At 41.3% G+C, this 22,529-nt stretch overlaps 1 protein-coding gene across 3 annotated transcripts in view; it reads left to right on the top strand.

Moving 5' to 3' along the window:
* The window catches only part of b3gat2 (beta-1,3-glucuronyltransferase 2 (glucuronosyltransferase S)), a 639,688-nt gene that overhangs the window by 144,335 nt on the left and 472,824 nt on the right, over positions 1-22,529 (top strand). For 2 of the 3 annotated variants that reach the window (XR_009827273.1, XM_062058839.1), the window contains exon 3: positions 5,622-5,770. Coding sequence is in view for 2 of the 3 variants with exons in the window: in XM_062058839.1 (XP_061914823.1) it covers positions 5,622-5,770 (149 nt within the window). In the remaining variant the exon portion in view is untranslated. The remainder of the gene's footprint in view (positions 1-5,621; positions 5,771-22,529) is intronic. The other variant, XM_062058840.1, reaches the window with a different exon arrangement.

Here is a 22,529-nt window from a genome sequence, read left to right as displayed (position 1 = left end):
CTTGAAATCAAGCACATCAATCAGTTTGAGCAGTAAAAGTTGGCACTTTTTTATGTGAACTGTTACTTAGCACCATCTCGTGTGTCGCTAAAGTATGGCAGCTATGGAGGCAGCGCACATTTCCATGTCAACGTCGGTCTTGATCAATGTTCATAATATTGCCGTTATATAATAACAGTTTTAGTAACTGCATTACTTTTACTAGTAACGATTAATCAAATTAATTACTTTTAAGTCCGTTACAACACCATTAGTAATAGCTTGATGTGACATGGCACATTACTTTTGTTGTGGTTGTACGTCGACAACAAAACAGCGTCATAAGTGCAGCAAGTTCAATGCAGGAAACATCTTTTTACTAGTGAAAGCAACAAGCAGCATCGCACTAAAATGAACTTAAAGTACCAATGATTGTCACACACACACTAAGTGTGGTGAAATTTGTCCTCTGCATTTGACCCATCCCCTTGTTCACACCCGGGAATCATTTTTGGTGATTTAACCCCCAATTCCAACCCTTGATGCTGAGTGCCAAGCAGGGAGGTAATGGGTCCCATTTTTATAGTCTTTGGAATGACTCGGCCGGGGTTTGAACTCACGACCTACCGATCTCAGGGCGGACACTCTACCCATTAGGCCACTGAGTAGGAACTTGATATCAAATGGGAAGATGCAACATCTCACTGTGACACAGCAGACAACAACATATGTGCACGTACACAATGGCAATAATGAACAACAAATCAATGATTGCAGTGACAATTTTGCCATCCAAACAATACACTGTTTGTTGACAAGAAGATATGACAGCCATCGAAGCACATTCAGTCTATTTATTAACCACAGGTAACACAGTCCGGTGAAAATATTAAACAAACTGCCGCTGCTAACTGCTAAAGCTAACAAACACAGCTCTGTTGAAACCCTCGATGATGTCACGCGTCACTATGCAACAGGCCCCGCCTTTAGAAAGCACACACACGCACACTGTGCGCCTATATGAAATGTTTCTCAACTGCTTATGTCAGACACTTGAAGGATTTTTTTTGGACAGGATTTCTAGGCGCAGTCAGGGCGTTGAGGGGATCCGGTTTGGTGGCTGCCGGATTAGGTCTCTGCTTTTTGCAGATGATGTGGTCCTTCAACTGGCCAGGATCTTCAGCTCTCACTGGATCGGTTCGCAGCCGAGTGTGAAGCGACTGGGATGAGAATCAGCACCTCCAAGTCCGAGTGCATGGTTCTCGCCCGGAAAGGGGTGGAGTGCCATCTCCGGGCTGGGAAAGAGATCTTGCCCCAAGTAGAGGAGTTCAAGTACCTAGGAGTCTTGCTCACGAGTGAGGGAAAAGTGGATCGTGAGATCGACAGGCGGATCGGTGCGGCGTCTTCAGTAATGCAGGCGCTGTATCGATCCGTTGTGGTGAAGAAGGAGCTGAGCCGCTAGGCAAAGCTCTCAATTTACCGGTCGATCTACGTTCCCATCCTCACTTATGGTCATGAGCTTTGGGTTATGACCAAAAGGACAAGATCACGGGTACAAGCGGCCGAAATAAGTTTCCTCCGCCGGGTGGCGGGGCTCTCCCTTAGAGATAGGGTGACAAGCTCTGTCATCCGGGAGGAACTCAAAGTAAAGCCGCTGCTCCTCCACATCGAGAGGAGCCAGATGAGGTGGTTCGGGCATCTGCTCAGAATGCCACCCGAACGCCTCCCTAGAGAGGTGTTTGGGGCACGTCCGACCGGCCATAAAAATATGAATTAGCACGTATGTGGTCTACATCAGTGTTTTTCAACCACTGTGCCGTGAGATACAGTCTGGTGTGCCGTGGGAGGTTATTTAATTTCACCTATTTGGGGTATAAAATATTTTTTGCAAAGCAGTAATTATAGTCTGCAAATGGTGTGTTGTTGTTGAGTGTCGGCAGAGTAACCATGTAATACTCTTCCATATCAGTAGGTGGCAGCAGGTAGCTAATTGTGATCACAATATGCAGACGACAGCGGGAGGCAGTGTGCAGGTAAAAAGGTATCTAATGCTTAAACTGAAAAATAAACAAAAGGTGAGTGCCCTAAAAAAAAAGGCATTGAAGCTTAGGGAAGGCTATGCAGAACGAAACTAAAACTGAACTGGCGACAAAGTGAAGAAAAACAGAATGCTGGACGACAGCAAAGACTTACAGCGTGTGGAGCAGACGGCGTCCACAAAGTACATCCGAACATGACATGACGATCAACAATGTCCCCACAAAGAAGGATAAAAACAACTGAAATATTCTTGTTTGCTAAAACAAAGCAGGTGCGGGGAATAGCGCTTAAAGGAAGACATGAAACTGCTACAGGAAAATACCAACAAAACAGGAAAGCCACCAAAATAGGAGCACAGGACAAGAAGTAAAACACTACACACAGGATAACAGCAAAAAAGTCCAAATAAGTCAGGGTGTGATGTGACAGGTGGTGACAGTACACCTACTTTGAGACAAGAGCTATAGTGATGCATGCTTAGTTATGGTTTAAAGTCATATCCGACAACTTTTTATTGTCAATATCGAGTTTCATATTTTAATGATTTCTGCTGGTGGTGTGCCTTTGGAGTTTTTCAATGAAAAAAATGTGCCTCGGCTCAAAAAAGGTTGAAAAACACTGGTCTACATCATGTTATGTGAGCCAGATAAAGTGCACATGACAGACAATTCTTATATTTCCTACAAAGCTCAGAATTGTAACTTGTGGTGCTGTCTATTATATGTGTGTGATTAATCAAGGCTAACACTGCTCTGCGAGTGCTATTTTGCATCTTTATTTAGCATGTCTCAAAACATTATGCAAACCTACAGAGTTACACACACGGCTGTGAGAAAGGAGGTGATCGTGCTGCAATGACAGACAATGGACAGAGAATATTCCTTCCTGCTTGTGTGTCAACATATTTGGACTGTCAAAAATAGAAAATATTAGACATTAAAGTTGTCAAAAAACCAACATATTTTTGAATTAATCAAAATTCTTATTTGTAACAATTCTTAATTGATTACAACAATTCAAAAATCTATTTGAATAAAATAAATTCAAAAACAATATATACACTACCGTTCAAAAGTTTGGGGCCACCCAAACAATTTTGTGGAATAGCCTTCATTTCTAAGAACAAGAATAGACTGTCGAGTTTCAGATGAAAGTTCTCTTTTTCTGGCCATATAGAGCGTTTAATTGACCCCACAAATGTGATGCTCCAGAAACTCAATCTGCTCAAAGGAAGGTGAGTTTTGTAGCTTCTGTAACAAGCTAAACTGTTTTCAGATGTGTGAACATGATTGCACAAGGGTTTTCTAATCATCAATTAGCCTTCTGAGCCAATGAGCAAACACATTGTACCATTAGAACACTGGAGTGATAGTTGTTGGAAATGGGCCTCTATACACCTATGTAGATATTGCACCAAAAACCAGACATTTGCCGCTAGAATAGTCATTTACCACATTAGCAATGTATAGAGTGTATTTCTTTAAAGTTGGGACTAGTTTAAAGTTATCTTCATTGAAAAGTACAGTGCTTTTCCTTCAAAAATAAGGACATTTCAATGTGACCCCAAACTTTTGAACGGTAGTGTGTATTTTTTTTAAACTGTCCTGTCCAGCCACCGAGGCAAATCGTATTAATGTATTGTTGTGCAGCACTTTGGAAACATTATTGTTGTTTAAATGAGCTATAAAAAATAAAGTGGATTGGATTGGATGGATTTAGAAGATCATATCTGCTGTACAGATTTACTTTAGAAAAGGGAAGTGTTGGATACTTCTTTTGCCTTATTTGTATTTGACTTCAATAAATGTTTGGTTAGACTTTTTTTTAACAAAACCAGTTATCTTTTGGGTAATATAGAAATTTATCAGAGCTGTTTATCTATTTAATGGAGGAATGTAGTTAATCATATAACTGGCACTCAATGTTATGAAAAAAGTATTGATTTTAAATTGAATCGTTACCCCCAAGAATCGAATCAAATCCAATCGTGTGGTGACATATTGTCTATTTAGTAATATCCTTTTCTAATTTTATAGCTGCTGGATGGCTTAAGGGGCTCATTAAAACAAACTAAATTAATATGTTTTGGTTTCTGCTGGCATTTCTTTAAATGCCGTTCTTTTTTCATTTAGGAATATATTGTTATAATATATCTCCTATTTGAAAGAACATCTTTAAATAAGCATTTTCTTGTGTTTGGACAATTCCAGACGTTTACTGCTGTGCTGTACGCCTCCATGGACAGCGCACCATCAGTGTGCTAAAAAAAAGTTTATGTTGTCTGGATTGCAGTTCTATATTGCAGAAAAGGTGTTTCAGAATATAGAAGTGTGCAGCTATTTCAAGAACATGGCACACGTTTGTTAGTCTCTCGCTTCAAACAGGGAGAAAGACACCTCACTCTGTACGTTGCTCTCAGCACCTGAGCGTGTTTATTTAACAGTAGAATTAACTTAACGCAGTGAGCCCTGTTTTCGCTCATTCACAATCTTTGTCCCACTGGGCGGACACTAAAGCAGGACTAGATGCTGGTTCTCAGGAATATACAAAATAAAAGGAATAGTGACGGGTCGAATAGTCCAGCATTCTGGAAATGTGGCCCCCAAAATATTGAAGTTGAATATCCCTGCTCTAGATAGTCAATCAACACACACATTTAAATAAACAAATGTACTTTTATTGTAACTCACCCATAACCTGTTATGATCCGTTACCCGGATCATAGTTTGTTACCATTTATTTAGTTTTTGATTCACTTGTGGTTTAAGTTCTGTTTCAGCACCCCTGTTTTGTGTTTCTTGGTTGTCATGGGTGCTGATTGTTTTCACCTGCCTCTGATTAGTGTTCGGGACGCTCACCTGTTCCCGGGCACTAATCAGAGCGCTATTTAGTCCTGCCTGTCACCTCACTCAGGCTGGTGCTTTTGTTTGCTCTCATGCAACGGTTACGTGTGTTACTCTGCATTCCTGAACTAAGCTTTGCCTTTTGCGTATTCTTGTGCATATGCTTTGTTTTCCTTGTGAGCTATTCCGTTAGCTTCCCGTGCTATAGGCACGCTCGTTTTGTTCGTTTTTGTATGTTTTTGAATGATTTATAGAAATAAATCATTTCCTACCTGCACCTTTGTCTCCGGAGTTCCTGGTGCATCGCTTGGAAGAACAATCCGCGCATCACCATGCGACCACCACGTTACATAACCCTCCATAATAATAGTTTTTGTTAAGTTTTTCACTTATTGACTTGTTTATTTCTCTTTAAAAGGTGTTTTCTTTGTTGTGAATTGTATCGTTCTTTTTAGTACTCTAACAAGGTTTCATTTAAGTAGTGTGAAGAAAAACATGTTCAAAGCTCTGTTATGTATCACCTCTGAATCATTATCAGTCTTCCTTCGCGGCTCCAAATCGTTTCATTTCCATAGTGCAATTATCACAGGGGAATGGCTCACCCCTGTGGTAAATTAATTTCTTATCATAGTCATTAGATACACTAAAGTGTGCGATCATTTACTGCTGTGATTATAATAGCCTCATAATGGTTTTTTAATGCATGTCTAACCTCGTGCTTCCATCACACCTTCCTCTGTGCTTCTCCCTTCCTTGCAGGTTTTGCTGTGAACCTCCACGTGATCCTGGCTAATCCGAGGGCGCAGTTCAAGAGGCGGGGCTCCCAGCCGGGCATGCAGGAGTCCGACTTCCTCAAGCAAATCACCAAGGTGACAGAGTTGGAGCCCAAAGCCAACAACTGCACTCGGGTCAGTGAGAGCTGTTTGTATTTAGACTGCAGCTATCTAATCTATTTCATCTAATCAAATCTTTCTACTTATCTTTGACACAAGATGTTTTATTTGTGCTTCCAATTCCTACCGTGGTGTTTGTGCGCGTGTAACTTACCCTGTACGTATATTTTATCCCTGCTATTGACAGCATGAGTCATGCTTCAAGCCGGTGGCCTGCTCTAAACGTAGACACACACAGCTTGAATAGGCTACAAACGCTGTTATATGACGCAGTCAATTGTACTTCTGTGTTTAGACAGCTTAGATCGATACTGCGAGCCTTAAATCACTGCGGACCCTTTTGGCGCTTGATTTTATGAAGCCACTCATCGTCCTGACAACCATCACTGAGGTGCCTTAAAGGACCTGCTGATAAATGGATTCTATTACACCTTTTCAAGGGAATCATCAACTGAAAGTCTATTGGCTCCAATCCTGTTGTTTTGTTTGTTCAGCCAATGCTGGCATTTGTGGTTTTTAACAAATAAAAATAAGATTATTATTTCTTTGGTGAGTTTACTGTTCCCCTTTACAGTATGAGAAGAAGAAAGTTTAATAATGAGATCACTACACTGCTTTACACTGTTCTATTCATTTGTTCAAAGACACTATCTTTATCATTGATCAGGGTCATTTATCCTCTTTTTGAACAAGTTTATTAGACCTGTGTGAAGTTGGCCCCCTTTATCCTAGCAAATATTAAAATAACACTGCCATTTGTTTGTGCTGTAAAAATTGTTAATTTGTGCCGTTACGATTTTTAAGTTATTCTAAAATACATTTTCTGACTAGTGACGTCATCTATCAACACTGCCAAAATCTCCCCAAATGTGCCCCAAACGTTTGCGCTGCCAATTTTTTTTCTAACTGTTATAGTTATGTTATTAACGTTTTATAGTTTTATGTTAACATATTATTAATCATAGGCATCCGCCAACGTCGTCAAAACCTCCTCAAATGTGTCCCATTCGTTTGTTCTACATTTGTGCTGGTTTGTGCTGCAAAAATGTTATTACAATTTTTATGTTTTTAATATTTTATAGTTTTTATTACTCTGTAGAAGCCCCCCAACCATACTTGCCAACCTTGAGACCTCCGAATTCGGGAAATTGGGGGGGGGGTTGAGGTAGGCGGGGTCGGGGTCGGCGGGTTGGGGCTAAGGGGGAGGAGTATATTTATAGCTAGAATTCACTGAAATTCAAGTATTTCTTTTTTGTTTATTTATATATATATATATATATATATATATATATATATATATATTTATATATATATATTTTTTTTTATATATAAAATAAATACTTGAATTTGCACTGAATTTCAAGTATTTATTATATATATATAATAGGAATACTTGAATTTCAGTGTTCATTTATTTACACATATACACACACATAACACTCCTCTCTACTCATTGTTGTATTTGAAAGTGCAATGCTTTGCAGCCAGTAGCACAGCCTTTGAAGGAGCATAGGTGACATTTAATTTGCAGGAAAGGAGTGAGTTTAGGGTTGAATTGTCCATCCTCGTTCTATTCTCTGTCACTATCTTTTTTTGGACATTACTACTTGCTGTAGTTTTGAAGCAATGCATGATGGGAATCCGGAATGTTGTGTGTCAGTGTATTAACATGCCGGCTGGAATAAACACACGCTGAGAAATAGCTCTGTGCCTGCCTACTTTATGGGTTATAGATAAACCTATGGATAACGGAGACAAATATAATAGTCTCCTTCCTGTTGTGTGTGCAGTTGCGCACTGAGCTCCAAAAGCCGTAGATGTTATAACGTGACTGGGCCGGCACGCTGTTTATATGGAGATAAAGTGGATGTGACGACAGGCTGTCCTCACTCAGGTCCAGCTGGAAATCGGGGGGAAATTCAGGAGAATGGTTGTCCGGGAGATTTTCGGGAGAGGCACTGAAATTCGGGAGTCTCCCGGGAAATTCGGGAGGGTTGGCAAGTATGCCCCCAACCTTGTCAAAATCTCCCCAAACTTGTCCCAAACATATGTGCTACGTTTGTGTTGGTTTGTTCTGCTAGATTTTTTTTCCAACTATTATAATATTTATGTTAATAATGTGTTTGTCACGATCGGCCTGAGCCGGAGTAGGACCACAACGCAGAGACGAAAATAAATAAGAATAATAACCAAAAGCGCATTCAAAAAGGAGTGGGGAAAAACAATTAGGGATAGACACAAAATGTGTGCATAAACGGAGGTCGCACACAAAAGGTGTGCAGAGAAACAAGTTTACACTACAGGAAGGAGGAGATGTACTGGGAGGGGGTAGCAACAGGAATCAACTGGCGCCAAGGGAATGGACTGGAAAGCTTATGTAGTCAGGCAGAAATGGGTATCAGGTGTGCTCGAGTGTGGCTACGCCCCGTAGCCCGAAAACCAGGCACTGCATCGTAAAAAAGCAGAAATCTGCCAGATCATGACAGCCAACGTTAAACCCGGAGATGACAGCCAGTCCACTTGTCCAGGTTGATAAGTGGGGGATGGTACCCTGTGGCGAGCTGCCAGCCTATGGCAGCCGTCCGGGACAAAGCTGCTGTTGAATCCCGCCACACCCGATAGGCTTGGCGAATGTGTTGGTGGACGGATGGAATTGCCAATTCCGACTCCTGGGAAGGAAAAAGAGGCGGCTGGTAACCGTAGACGACTTTAAAAGGACATATACCTGTGGCCAAGGAGGTGAGGGAATTGTGAGCGTACTCCACCCAAAGGAGGTGTGAGGACCAGGACAAAGGGTGTTGGTGAAGTGCCGCCTCCAGGCCCCTAACGCCTTGCAAAAAGCCTTCAATACTTGGAAAGCAAATTAGGATCCCCTGTCAGAGACCAGGTCCAGAGGGACACCATGAATGCAGAAAACGTGCTTGACCAGTAGTTGATCAGTCTCCAGGGATGTAGGTAGTTTAGACAGGGGAAGGAAGTTTGCCATCCTTGAAAATCAGTCGATCAAATTGAGAATGAAAGAGTAGCCCCGGGAAGCTGGAAGGCCTGTAATGAAGTCCAATGGAATGTGGGACCATGGTCGTGACGGACTGGGTTGTGTTCTTCTTTGACGCTGTGCCATCAGGAGAGTAGACCTCACGTCAGGAAGACATTGAAAAGGGGAAAAAAGTGAAATAAAACAAATGTGACGTTGTCCTTCCTCAGTGTAGCAACATGAGACACTGTAAGTTTTCTGTCATAGCTAATTATTTTTCCTTTTAAACACTGTCGTCACCATAAAACGTAGCATAAAGTGTCGTAACACGAGGACCGCTAGTATGCACATTGTGGTGTTAATAACAACACCGGTCCATCAAATGAATATTTAAAGCACGGAAATTTGCGGCTATTAATGTTTCAAAAATGATCTGTCAAATCTAAATGAATAAAACCAACACACAATAAAACCAAACTTTGAACTGTTTGTTCGTTAATAGTCCTTGCAACATTCCAAGTCAAATATGAGTTAACCTGTGAGGCATCCAAGCACATCCGTACACAGTACATTGGTACGCATGGGATGATGTCTCTTCTGCCATCAGATGCTGCCCTCTCAAGCCCTCATTCTCTCTGCATAATTTACATCCCCTCTTTTGGAAATACACTTTGAACCCAATGGATGATTCCATGTGATGTATGCTCATGCATGAACCATAATACTGCTGGGTCGCTGAGGTCAAAGATCAACCAAACTAAATGGTGCTTCTTAATTCCAGCGACTTTCCAACATGAATATTGAATAATCTCAGAGTGCTTTTAAGGCTTGTTACATGCTAAAACATTTAAACTATCTAGATGGCTGTGGGATATCACTGCAGTTATTTTATTCTCTGTGGCGATACAAAGAGCAGAATTTGTATCTTCACAAAGTAAATGCATGTGTGTGTGTGTGTGTGTGTGTGTGTGTGTGAGTGTGGCACTGCAGTATGTCTCTAGGGGTTATACTTAATGTCTCCTGCAGGGAATTGTACAAATATTCAGACCTGCTGGCTCATCATCCATAGCTGACTGCTGCGGCAGCTGCTGCTGACAGCAAACTATCGCCGTGATTATCAGGCCCATTACTTTAATGGAGCTGCCTTACAGTTAATGTGGCTGCTGGCCTTTAACAGGATGTAACATCATCAGTTCGTCACTAGCAGTGTTAAGGTTGTGAGATTGATTTGTTAAAATATACAGTAAATGTCAGAAAGTAATAACACAACTCAATACAGACGCAGCACCTGCCGTTTAGAACCATGATGAAGTGATAGAAGAAAGGTAAACATATGATAAACCTACATGTGGCGGCATAAGGGAAAGTAATGTACAAGTTTCACTTTTGCATCTCACTGCCGATAACTGTGGAGAGTTCAAAGACCCTCAAAGTTAGAAACAGAGGCCACACTAGGTTTTAAAGTCAGGGGGAAACTTTACCCTAATATAATCATAACACTAACAATGTATTACAGTGGAACCTCAATTTACGAACTAAACTGGTTCTTGAACATGGTTGTCAAACCTAAACGTTTGTCTACTTCCTCATTAGAAACAATGTAAACATGAATAACTGGTTTTAGTCTCGATAAAAGTCCCTATTTTTTAAAAAAATATACATATACATATATATATATACAGTATATATAATCATTTTCCATATATTAACTGCACAGGACTGTAAGCTGCAGATATATACGTTGTGAATAGAGTCATTGACACAGAAAAATTCTGTAAAAGCTTATTTACATACCGTAATTGTTTCAAAACAGTGCCTGTAACACGGCAGTAAAATGGCTGATCAAACAAAACAGCTCTCCAATTAGCTAAACAGACTCAATAACTCTACGGGGACATCTTGATGAACTTACTGAGGAATTTATGAAACTGAAACAATATGAAAAGAATGTCATTGTAAGTTAATAATACTAACACAGAAACTTGTAAATGTGTTAGCCTATTAGGTAATGCTAACAACTTTTGCGTCATTACATTACGATAGCACATACAAATATGCATGAAAACACTCCTACAGACATCACACATGGGACGGTTTAGTTTGTATAAACAGTTTTAGTTATGCTGTAAAACTTATAAACGTTTGGAGTGATGAATGATGAATCCATACGCTTAGAAACGCTAAAAGACTAAACTGCTCGCCGGTTAAAAAATGTAAAAAAACACTGCTATTAATGGAAGGACACTGCAGCACCGGCAGAGAGCAATTTCTTCCAAAAGATGGCATCATACTACAAACAATGAAACACCCTCTAAGTGTTTTTGCTTTATATATATATATTTTTTTTCCAATTGCTGTTAGCGAAGAAAACTCAATAAATTTGCAGATTCATCTTATAGTGACTTATAGTCCGAAATTTACGGTATATAAATCAAACCAACATAATTTATTTTGTATCCAAAACCAACACAACAGCAGCCAACTGTCAATGCATTTGCGTTACCAACCATGTTGCTACAGTAAAAAAACTAAACATTTTTGTGTCTGTGAATATTTGTGGCATTTGTTTTGAAAGTCTGGGAGTTGTTTAGTTATAAATCCTTCATTGGCTTGTGTCCTGGGTGTGCATTGTCCTCAGCTGCTGAGGCATCTTTTTCCCCCCAAAAAGGCCCAGTGTCATCAGAGTTAAAAACGTGCTGCAGTTTAGGCCCCCTTTGCTGATAAAAGCCTTGAAGGGCTGGATAAAGTTTTGTCGGAGCTTGCAGCCTCACCACGCCACAGTCGGTGAATGCCGGCTCATCTTTTTAAACTTTTCCAACCCCCCATGGCTGGACTAAAATAGTTATTTTGTGCTGGTTCCACACGGGTCACTTTTGGACAGCAAGACCATATAAATGGCGTGCCTTTTCACAAATGTTAGCCTGCGAGCTGATTCTCATTCATCCACACATGCAACAGTTTTTCGACTTGGTCTTGCACTCTCTCTCCGTTCTTGCGAAGATGTTTAACCCTTTTGGCAAGTCAGCAACCACATAAACGTCCTTTTTTGATAATGGTTGCAACTGTGGACTTGTTTCTTCCATATTTTCCAGCCGATCCGTGTGCCATTGACTCGTGTGCACCTCGCATATATGTAAACAGTACGTAACATAGGGACCGTGCCAGGACGTGTACAGGAAGTGATGTCGTAGGGCTTCCAGCGGCACACAAAATGAATTAATAAATGAATGAAGCATTCGTACATCGAGACATTGGTCGCACACAGATACATATGTGGCTTCATGTGATTTAGATTGATTGATTGATCTAAAGGTTCGCAGACCGAAAAGGTCACAAATAGAGGCTAATAGAGTACATCGAGGTTCCACTGTATTATGATTTGTATGATTTTTATCAGCTAATCTATACTCTACATGCTAAATACATCAGAAGACTCTGAATCATATTTAAGTTAAAAATGGCAGGTTATATGATTATTTAAATTCAAATTCTGGCTACTATATATTGAATTTGTTGGCACAAAACCAAATTATTTAGGGGTGTTTATCTAGAAATAATCGAGGTATCCCATTTTTGAAAAGTCAAAAATGTAATTATGGTTTTTACATCTGTTTTAAAAAGCTGGTTTCAACAAAATCCATGCAATAATTATTGTTGTAGTGTATGTAAACATTATTAATATTGTGTGTGTGGGGCGGTGACATTGGGTTTAGGGTGGGATGGGGTTACAGAATTTGGTGCTACGCCCCTGACTACCGGTCCTTGGGGAATATTTTATGTTGGCCAAACGTGCAGCATTGCTCCAAACACAGAAAAGAGTCACAACCAAAAAACACACAAACACCACAAAACGAAGCAAACAAGAAATGATGCAATTGTAATCCTTTAGGTCATCTTGCCTGCGGGCATGGCACTCATATACACTATATTGCCAAAAGTATTTGGCCACCTGCCTTTACTCACATGTGAACTTGAAGTGGCATCCCGTGGAATTGTTCAAAATGTTTTGGTATCCTGGAGCATTCAAAGTTCCTTTCACTGGAACTAAGGGGCCAAGCCCAACTCCTGAAAAACAACCCCACACCATAATTCCTCCTCCACCAAATTTCACACTCGGCACAATGCAGTCCGAAATGTAGGGTTCTCCTGGCAACCTCCAAACCCAGACTTGTCCATAGATTGCCAGATGGAAAAGCGTGATTCATCAGTCCAGAGAAGGCGTCTCCACTGCTCTAGAGTCCAGTGGCGACATGCTTTACACCACTGCATCCCACGCTTTGCATTGGACTTGGTGATCAGTGTTGGGACTAATGCGTTACTCTGTAATGCGTTACTGTAACGCCGTTATTTTTGGCGGTAACTAGTAATCTAACGCGTTATTTTTTATATTCAGTAACTCAGTTACCGTTACTACATGATGCGTTACTGCGTTATTTTACGTAATTTTTTATGTAGTATCGGCTAGAATCAGAAGATCTGAGTGTGTTTTATTGGAGCGCTGCGGTGTCGTCCTTCTGTGTCACAAGGAAAATAAAAGGCGTGCTTTGTGTGGGTGGGGGCGGGGGGAGGGGGCTCCCAGACCGTAGTTGAGGAGCGCAGGGGAGACGTTCCTCCAGGGCCGATGTACTTCAGGGCTAACAACCTTCACTTTACCCGGCAGTGGGTCTTTACAGCTCCGGACTCGAGGGTAAATGACGAGGCTGGCGGTTTGTTGCAACTTTGTGACTTTATTGGTGGATGGTACTCAGCCATCCACCAAGCTAGATCACCTGCACGCACTCACTGTTGCCGCTCCCTCACTTCTCTCGCCCACTCACTCACTGACGTCACTCACCTCACTTGCTGTCATATCTTAAAGGGCCACACACACACACACATACGCTACTCTCATAACAACTAACAAGACATCATGGAGAAGCCAGAAGTCGAGTTTCTTAACATGGAGACATTCTCAATACTTTTCTTTTGTCGAGCACGAAGAAAAGAACATTTTAGTTACCGTAATTTCCGGACTATAAGCCGCTACTTTTTCCCCTCGTTCTGGTCCCTGCGGCTTATACAAGGGTGCGGCTTATTTACGGCCTGTTCTTCTCCGACACCGACGAAGAGGATTTCGGTGGTTTTAGTACGCAGGAGGAAGACGATGACACAATGATTAAAGACTGACTTTTCATATACCCGGTAGGCTGGTTATTTTGATAGCGTACAGGCGAGCACTTTGTATTACTTTGCACCGTTGTATTATTTGTACTCTGCACGAATGCTGTTCGCCATGTCAAAGATGTGAAAGTTTGATTGAATGATTGAAAGATTTATTGTTAATAAATGGGACGCTTTCCGTTCCCAAACAGTCATCTCTGTCCCGACAATCCCCTCCGTGGTAGCAGGAACCCCTATATACCACGGTAATTACACATCAAAACCCTGCGGCTTATAGTCGGGTGCGGCTTATATATGGAGCAATCTGTATTTTCCCCTAATTTTAGCTGGTGCGGCTTATAGTCAGGTGCGGCTTATAGTCCGGAAATTATGGTAAATGTAAGTTGTGTCTTGGATCAAAGATCCCATCTACTTAAAGTTAAAGTGCCAATGATTGTCACACACACACTAGGTGTGGCTAAATTATTCTCTGCATTTGACCCATCACCCTTGATAACCCCCTGGGAGGTGAGGGGAGCAGTGAGCAGCAGCAGTAACCGCGCCCGGGAATACTGCCCAAAACAGCAATTCAAATCTGCTGAAACAGCTATATAAGCAACATGCTTTGACGAAGCTAGTAAAGAGAGACACAGACTCCGATGCCACTTCAGCTCCACTTAAGGATTTTAACGGAGGGACTGCTAGCCAGGACAACATTGATAGAGCCATTACAGTGTATGTGCTAGAAGACATGCAGGCTATTTGTACAGTGGAGTCACCCGCTTTCAGGCAGCTAATTAGCATGATACCGGCGTCAAACAGCAAATGGCATGGAAAACGTGTTCCAAGTACCTGGACAGTGAGTACATAAACATGGAAAGCAAGCTAAAGAAGACACTCCAAACTCTGCCTCTGTCATCATTCATCACTGAAGGTACACACACTCTGTCAATTCTCTTATATACTCTTTCATTCTAGAATTCTAGAGTGTTTGATTATCACATCACTCTAAATGTATAGACTATAAAGTTCACAAACATAAAGAGGGATCCTAGTGGGCCATGGCACTCTTTCCTTATCTCTAAACTAAAACTGGGGAAATGTGTAGAGTGTTCTGGGCTTCAGTACAGTGTTGATCTCCTGAATAAATGATTTTATTTCCGAATTCCTTGAGAGAAAAGAAATGCCTGGTTAGGCTTTGTGTATGTCATGTGTGCCTTCCTTGGGTGAAGCCAGGTTTACAGCTATGCTGTTATTATGCTGTTTGTTACTTATGCATGTTATGTTTCAGCTATTTAAAATAGTTTTGTCAATTTGTTCTGGCCTGAAATAAATTGGCCCCTTGAAACATATCTTTGTCTTTGTGTGTTGTATGTAGAGCACATTGCTTAGCAGAGTTCAGTGATGCAAATGCATTTCAAGTTGATCAACAGATTGTATTATTCTCCAGTGCAATAACAGTACTGAAATGAAGGCTAAAAGGGCATTAATGGAGCCTTAAAAAAATAAGAAGAAACTAAATAGTTACTTTTCACAGTAATGGATTACTTTTTGGTGTAAGTAACTGAGTTAGTAACTGAGTTACTTTTGAAATAAAGTAACTAGTAACTGTAACTAGTTACTGGTTTTCAGTAACTAACCCAACACTGTTGGTGATGTATGGCTTAGATAGATGTAGCTGCTCGGCCATGGAAACTCATTCCATGAAGCTCTCTGCTTACTGTACGTGGGCTAATTGGAAGGTCACATGAAGTTTGGAGCTCTGTAGCAACTGGCTGTGCAGAAAGTCTTTGCACTATGCGCTTCAGCATCTGCTGACCCCTCTCTGTCAGTTTATGTGGCCTACCACATGGTGGCTGACTTGCTGTTGTTCCAAACTCTTCACTTTTCTTATAATAAAGTTGACTTTGGAATATTTAGGAGCGAGGAAATTTCACGACTGGATTTGTTGCACAGGTGGCATCCTATGACAGTCCCATGCTGGAAATCACTGAGAGCGACCCATTCTTTCACCAATGTTTGTAGAAACAGTCTTCATGCCTAAGTGCTTGATTTTATACACCGGGCGAAGTGAGTAGGGCACCTGATTCTCATCATTTAATATAGTGTACCTCTCATGTCTGCCACTCCTGGATGCCTGGCTAACTTCCGTTTTGTGCTGTGACGTTCCAGCATTTCTGTCATGCTGTTGTTTTTTCCTGCAGCATGTGTGCATCATGTGTGCATCATACTCAACTTCTGACACATTTTAGCAGTGTAAACGAGTCCTCAAGCTGCTTTAACGTGCAGGAAACTGTGAAAACCAAACTGCGATGAACATCGGTCGGACGCATTGACAAAGGAACAGTCAAATGAAGACTGTGGCTTGTCAACATTAGCACCTGTGTTGAATTTTCTTATTTAATGTTGTGTATCCTTAAAAGCTGCAATGTTGTGTTCAACCAGCAGTGGTTGACGTCACCTTCAAGTATCGACCTGGTAGTGACCTGCTGTCTTGCTGAGTTACCGTGCAGGAGGCATTTGTTTCACCACAGGCGATCGACAACATGTCTCTCACTGCACATGTATGTCATTTTCATGTCGGTTAAATAATTAGACTATTTTTATAGAAAGGCAGCCAACATCATCGGCTTCAACTGGTCAAATATTTTGTTGTCTTTTTGACAGCCGACAATAGGGGAGAGATTTGGGTGAAAATGTCCGTCACAAACCAGATCATAGATAACTGTGGCTCCCCTTTATGTGACATTCAATAACTGGGATGTTCCCTAATGCATTTAAGCCAAAGTCTAGTTTCCCAATTCCATCTATCTTTCTAGGTATATTCCGTGAACTGCTGGCTAAGAATATTGGACTATTTTCTAACAAGAGTCTCAGAGGTCCCACAATCCTACAAAGCCTTGATTCTCGAATTTAGAAAAAATGCATTTAATAAGCACCTCTGGAAACATGCAGCTTTGTTTCTTTTGTCCACACCTGACTTTATACAAGTGTGTGTTTCCAAAAAGCAGTATTGTGTGATATCAATATTGATCCAATACGTTATCAGCACATGTATTATTTTTTGGAATTATTTGTTTTACTTTATTTTGTAGTGTGGAATGTTATAAAATGTTTGATCAAGTGACGTTAGTCAAGCAGAGAACAATGGTAGGAATGATAAACGTTAATCTATTTATTATTAACCATTTGGAATGGACTTAAGATGTCACCAAAAATAGATGTTTTTTGGTGACATCTAGTGCCAAGATGTTTCATTAAGATAGGCTAACACAGTAAGTTAAAGGCCTACTGAAACCCACTACTACCGACCACGCAGTCTGATAGTTTATATATCATCGATGAAATCTTAACATTGCAACACATGCCAATACGGCCGGGTTAGATTAGTAAAGTGCAATTTTAAATTTCCCGGGAAATATCCTGCTGAAAACGTCTCGGTATGATGACGTTTGCGCGTGACGTCACGGATTGTAGCGGACATTTTGGGACACCATTGTGGCCAGCTATTAAGTCGTCTGTTTTCATCGCAAAATTCCACAGTATTCTGGACATCTGTGTTGGTGAATCTTTTGCAATTTGTTTAATGAACAATGGAGATAGCAAAGAAGAAAGCTGTAGGTGGGAAGCGGTGTATTAGCGGCCGGCTGCAGCAACACAAACACGTAGTGGCTACGTCGTAGCCGGTGTTTCATTGTTTACATTCCTGAACGATGACAGTCAAGCTTTACCATTGGCCTGTGGAGAACTGGGAGAACAGAAACTCTTACCAGGAGGACTTTGAGTTGGATACGCATGCTTGTGGAGATGGGACAACAGACACTCTTACCAGGAGGACTTTGAGTTGGATACGCGGTACCGTGAGTACGCAGCTGCGGCTTCCAAACATTTGATCGCTTGCCCGTACGTGCGCGCCGCTATGTGCATGTCACGTACGTAACTTTGGGGAAATATATGGGCTGTATGAACTTTACGGAGGTGAACTGTACTTTGGGCTGTGGGATTGAGTGTGTTGTGCAGGTGTTTGATTTGTATTGGTGGGTTATATGGACGGGAGGGGGGAGGTGTTTGTTATGTGGCATATTAAATATAAGCCTGGTTGTGTTGTGGCTAATAGAGTATATATATGGCTTGTGTTTATTTACTGTTTTTATCATTCCCAGCTGAATATCAGGTCCCACCCGCCTCTCACAGCATCTTCCCTATCTGAATCACTTCCACTGCCCTCTAGTCCTTCACTCTCACTTTCCTCATCCACAAATCTTTCATCCTCGCTCAACATAATGTGGAAATTGTCGCTTTCTCGGTCCGAATCGCTCTCGCTGCTTGTGGCCATGATTGCAAACAATGTTCAGATGTGAGGAGCTCCACAACCTGTGACGTCACGCTACTTCCGGTACAGGCAAGGCTTTTTTATCAGCGACCAAAAGTTGCGAACTTTATCGTCAATGTTCTCTAGTAAATCCTTTCAGCAAAAATATGGCAATATCGCGAAATGATCAAGTATGACACATAAAATGGATCTGCTATCCCCGTTTAAATAAGAAAATCTCATTTCAGTAGGCCTTTAAAGGGGAACTGCACATTTTTTTTTTTGTTGCCTATAATTCACATTCCTTATGAGAGACAAGAATGCATGTCTTTTTTTAAGGCATTCTGACTCATAAATAAATGTAAAAAAAAATCATCTTACAATGGAGTGAATGTTTATTCTAGATTATAAATCATGCCTGGATGAAGGTTGTGCCCATAAACCAAGAAGTCGGTATACTTTGACAGACAACTTAGAACTGGAAATGGCAAAAAAGACACACAAATCTACCCAATTTGTTTCTTTACAAAGATTATGAGTCAGTCTTCATCTAAACAGGAATTTATCAACATCCTAACAGTCAGCATCCCAGTGAAAGCAGACATTGTACAGTAAGTGATGTTTAATCATGTATTTTGGCTCTCATGAAGTCTGCAGTAAGTAATAATCAGTGAGGTAGTTAGTAGGAAAAATACACACACATATATATATATATATATATATATATATATATATATATATATATATATATATTTATATATATTTATATATATATATATATATTTATATATGTCAGCCAACGTTCCCTCTAAGGTAAGCAATTGCGCACTGCTCACGCGTCCTCTGCGCACAGCAAATCTACGCCACGCAAAAAATCAATTCCCACTCTAAACAAAATAAACAAATTGTTTGTTTTGTATGATTTTGCAATGCAACTGTGAGTAACAGGTGACGAAAGACGGCCATAACAGATAAAAACAATGTTTGTCAACAAATTATTGTAACGTCTGTGGAGACACTTAAAGGAGGACAGGAATTCCATCGGTCGCTTTATTTAGCGAAATTGTTTGTCGGCCATAGGCACACCAAAACAATGTGTAAAATACTTTTATCTAGCAAAACTGGTCGTTGTCTACCGTACAAACGAAGCCAAAAGGAGCTCTTGGTCATCTGTTATATCAACAGCAGCCACTTGCTCCCTCTCTCACCTGCACCAACACATACACTATGGCAATTAGCCACTGGTGCGTTTATGGCCACACAAAAAGTTGGACAACTCCAACACTACACGTAAAGTGTAAATTTCAGGTCGTTTTACTATGACTCCTCAATTAGTGAGCTTATTCTACTGTCATTTGTTAAGAATGTTATTTTTTGGATATTAATCATGAAATGATGTTACAGGACTACATAATTGCTAATAAAAATATTTATTTTACAGGCAGAAAGTTAATAAACACTTCATCTCATGCAACATGTGAATGTTTTAAGGGGAACTAAATGTGATCTCTGAAAGGGGTACACAATCTTTCCAAAGCAGGACCCCACCCAGGCATAACATACTATAGTGCATAGCTGATTAAAAAAAAACAATATCTAAGTGGGCCAAATCACATATATTAGAAAATAATCTCTTGAAATTGACTAGTCACTTGATTATAATAATAAGACATTTAAATTGTTATGTCAGGTTTGAGACAAATGTGCTGCTGGTATGACCACAGTGTGCACGTCTGTATTCCACTGAATGCTCAGGGTGTTTGTGTGTTTGCTCACACACATGAAAAATTAGAGGGAACATTGATGTCAGCGTTTCTGTGCTTTATCCTTTATACAGTGCTCAATGAGCGGAATATACGTTAGGTCAGGAAATGTCATCCCTACAAGCCTGTTTCGCAGGTTTCTCTGCTCTTCAGGGGATTTTGAAAAATTATCAATTTCCTTTTTTTTTTTATTAGAATGTAGTTATCAATAACATCTCAAATGCCATTCCGTAGTGCCACAGAATGCGTTGAACAGAAAAAAGACCATAAAGAGTTAACGATGGAAGGTGTACATTACCTGAAGGACACAAGAAGATGAGCTTGAAAGGAGACAGGAAAATGACACTTGTGTTTATTTCATTTGCAATGACTTTCAGCTCCCTGCTAAATTGTGTTTTGATTCTATTAGTGTCCTGGGTTTGATCCTGGGCTCGGGGGTTTTCTGTGTGGAGTTTGCATGTTCTCCCCGTGACTATGTGGGTTCCCTCGGAGGACTCCAGCTTCCTCCCACCTCCAAAAACATGCACCTGGGGATAGGTTGATTGGCAACACTAAATTTGTGGGATAGGCTCCAGCACCCCACGTCCCTAAATGGGACAAGCGTTAGAAAATGGATGGATGGATTGATGGATAGCGTGAGACAACCCTTCAGGAGGCGTCAGTGACGCTTCTTGCAAGCGGGTTCTTTTTCCAATTGTTGATATCCAAAACAACGCTCCATAAAAACATGCATATGTGCTCTAACAGTATCGAGATTCAAGAATGATATGTTTAAAACAAACACCAGACTTTCACTTAATCACAGCGGCGAGAATAGACAAGTCAAATAATATACATTGTATATACAGTTTGTACAATAAACATCCCCATCATAATTCACTTGAGACCAACATAGCCTTCAATTGTTTTTTAGAAGAATAAAATGTAGTTGTGGATTGGTGCTGGTGGTGGTTTATTCCAAAGAGTCCTCTGTATGTAAGTACATGGATTAGTTGAGGTTCTTCATAATGGTAGATACAAGTCACCACAGTGTCTTGTTGGGTAAGTATTTATATCAGAAAAATATGTAAGAAAATAATATATATATATATTATATATAATTTGTAAAACTATTAGTAAATCTGGAGATAAATGTACATACTTACATATACATAGATATACAATTTATGTTCATACTAAATATTGTCAACATTAGTCTTTTATAAAAAGAGGAGCAGATGAAGACAGTCCGTTGGAAGAATTTGATTTGAATTTAGGGACGAGCAGGGGGGGTGGCTGATGTTGTGACTGGTAGCAGCACGCGCGCGTGGTGGTGGTTGTCGGGGCTGACAAACTGTGTGTATGTATGTGTATGTGTGTGTATGTATGTATGTTTGTATGTATGTATGTATGTATGTATGTATGTATGTATGTATGTATGTATGTATGTATGTATGTATGTATGTATATGTATGTGTGTGTATGTGTACATGTGTATGTATATAGATATGTATGTATATTTCTGGGGGTACGTTCTGGGCCTGCCTATCGGGTGGGGGTCGGCGCCTCAGGCTACTGCATCCGGACTGCGTGTCTGGAGCTCCTGGGTCCCACCGTCCATCCCTTCCGGGTGCCCGTCTTGGTTGGGGCCTGCTGGGTCTGGTCCCTGCGTCTACTGTGGTAGCTTGGTGCTGCAGGGTATTCCGGGGGGGCTGCGAGTCGGCCAGTTGTTGGGGTAGCGACCTTGTGTGTCAGCATGTCTGTGATCTTCTTTTAATTCTTTTTTTTTTTTTTTTTAAATAGATTTAGTCATTTATTTATTCTTATTTTTTAATATATTTTATGAATATTATTATTATTATTTATTGTATTTATTTATTTTCCCTACCTCAGGGGGGGACTCGGCGGGGGCGGTTGCTGGTTGTTCCATCTCCATCGTTGGGGTCCCTGTGGGTGGGGTGGGTGGCTCCCGTGGCCCCGTGCTGGGTGGTCCTGTGGCGGCCGGCTCGGGTGGGGTGGCCGTGGGCTGGCCTCGCCGCGCTTTCCGGGGGTGGGGGTGGGCTCGTGGGGGCCCGGTTGCCGGTGGGGCGGGGGCGGTCTTCCCGTCCGGTTGCGAGGGGTCTCCCGGCCCCTCGGGCGGGGCGTCCCGCCTTTCTGTCCGTGTTGGGTGTGGTCTCTCGCTGACTTGGGGTCTGGCTGTCCCCTGCTTTTCTCGTGCCTTGTCCTCTGCCGGGTGCGTTTGTCTGCGGCCTGCTGCTGGCCCTTGTGGGCGGCGCGGTGGGCCAGGCTCTGGGGTTCCTGTCGCTGTCCGGCTTGGCTGCGTGGGGGCGGTGGTCCCTGGTTCCCTGGGCACCACACCTACTGTTTATGGGATGGGCTCTCGGGGAGGCTGGGGCCGTACTCTGGCTCCCGCACACACTGAGAGTCAAATGTATTGTACATGCAAATTCACATATACTCACACACATACATACAGACATACATAGGTACCTACGCTCCCACATACATATACAAATAAATACAGTACATATTTACACACTCAAAGTTCGTACATCCACACGCACGCTCATTATACAAACATACTGTATACACATACTGTACATATAC

The sequence above is a fragment of the Entelurus aequoreus genome, linkage group LG09 (assembly GCF_033978785.1).
Source record: "Entelurus aequoreus isolate RoL-2023_Sb linkage group LG09, RoL_Eaeq_v1.1, whole genome shotgun sequence".
In the NCBI taxonomy this organism is placed as follows: domain Eukaryota; kingdom Metazoa; phylum Chordata; class Actinopteri; order Syngnathiformes; family Syngnathidae; genus Entelurus; species Entelurus aequoreus.
The sequence above is the reverse complement of the archived record's forward strand: the minus strand, read 5'-3'. Positions and strand labels throughout refer to the sequence as shown.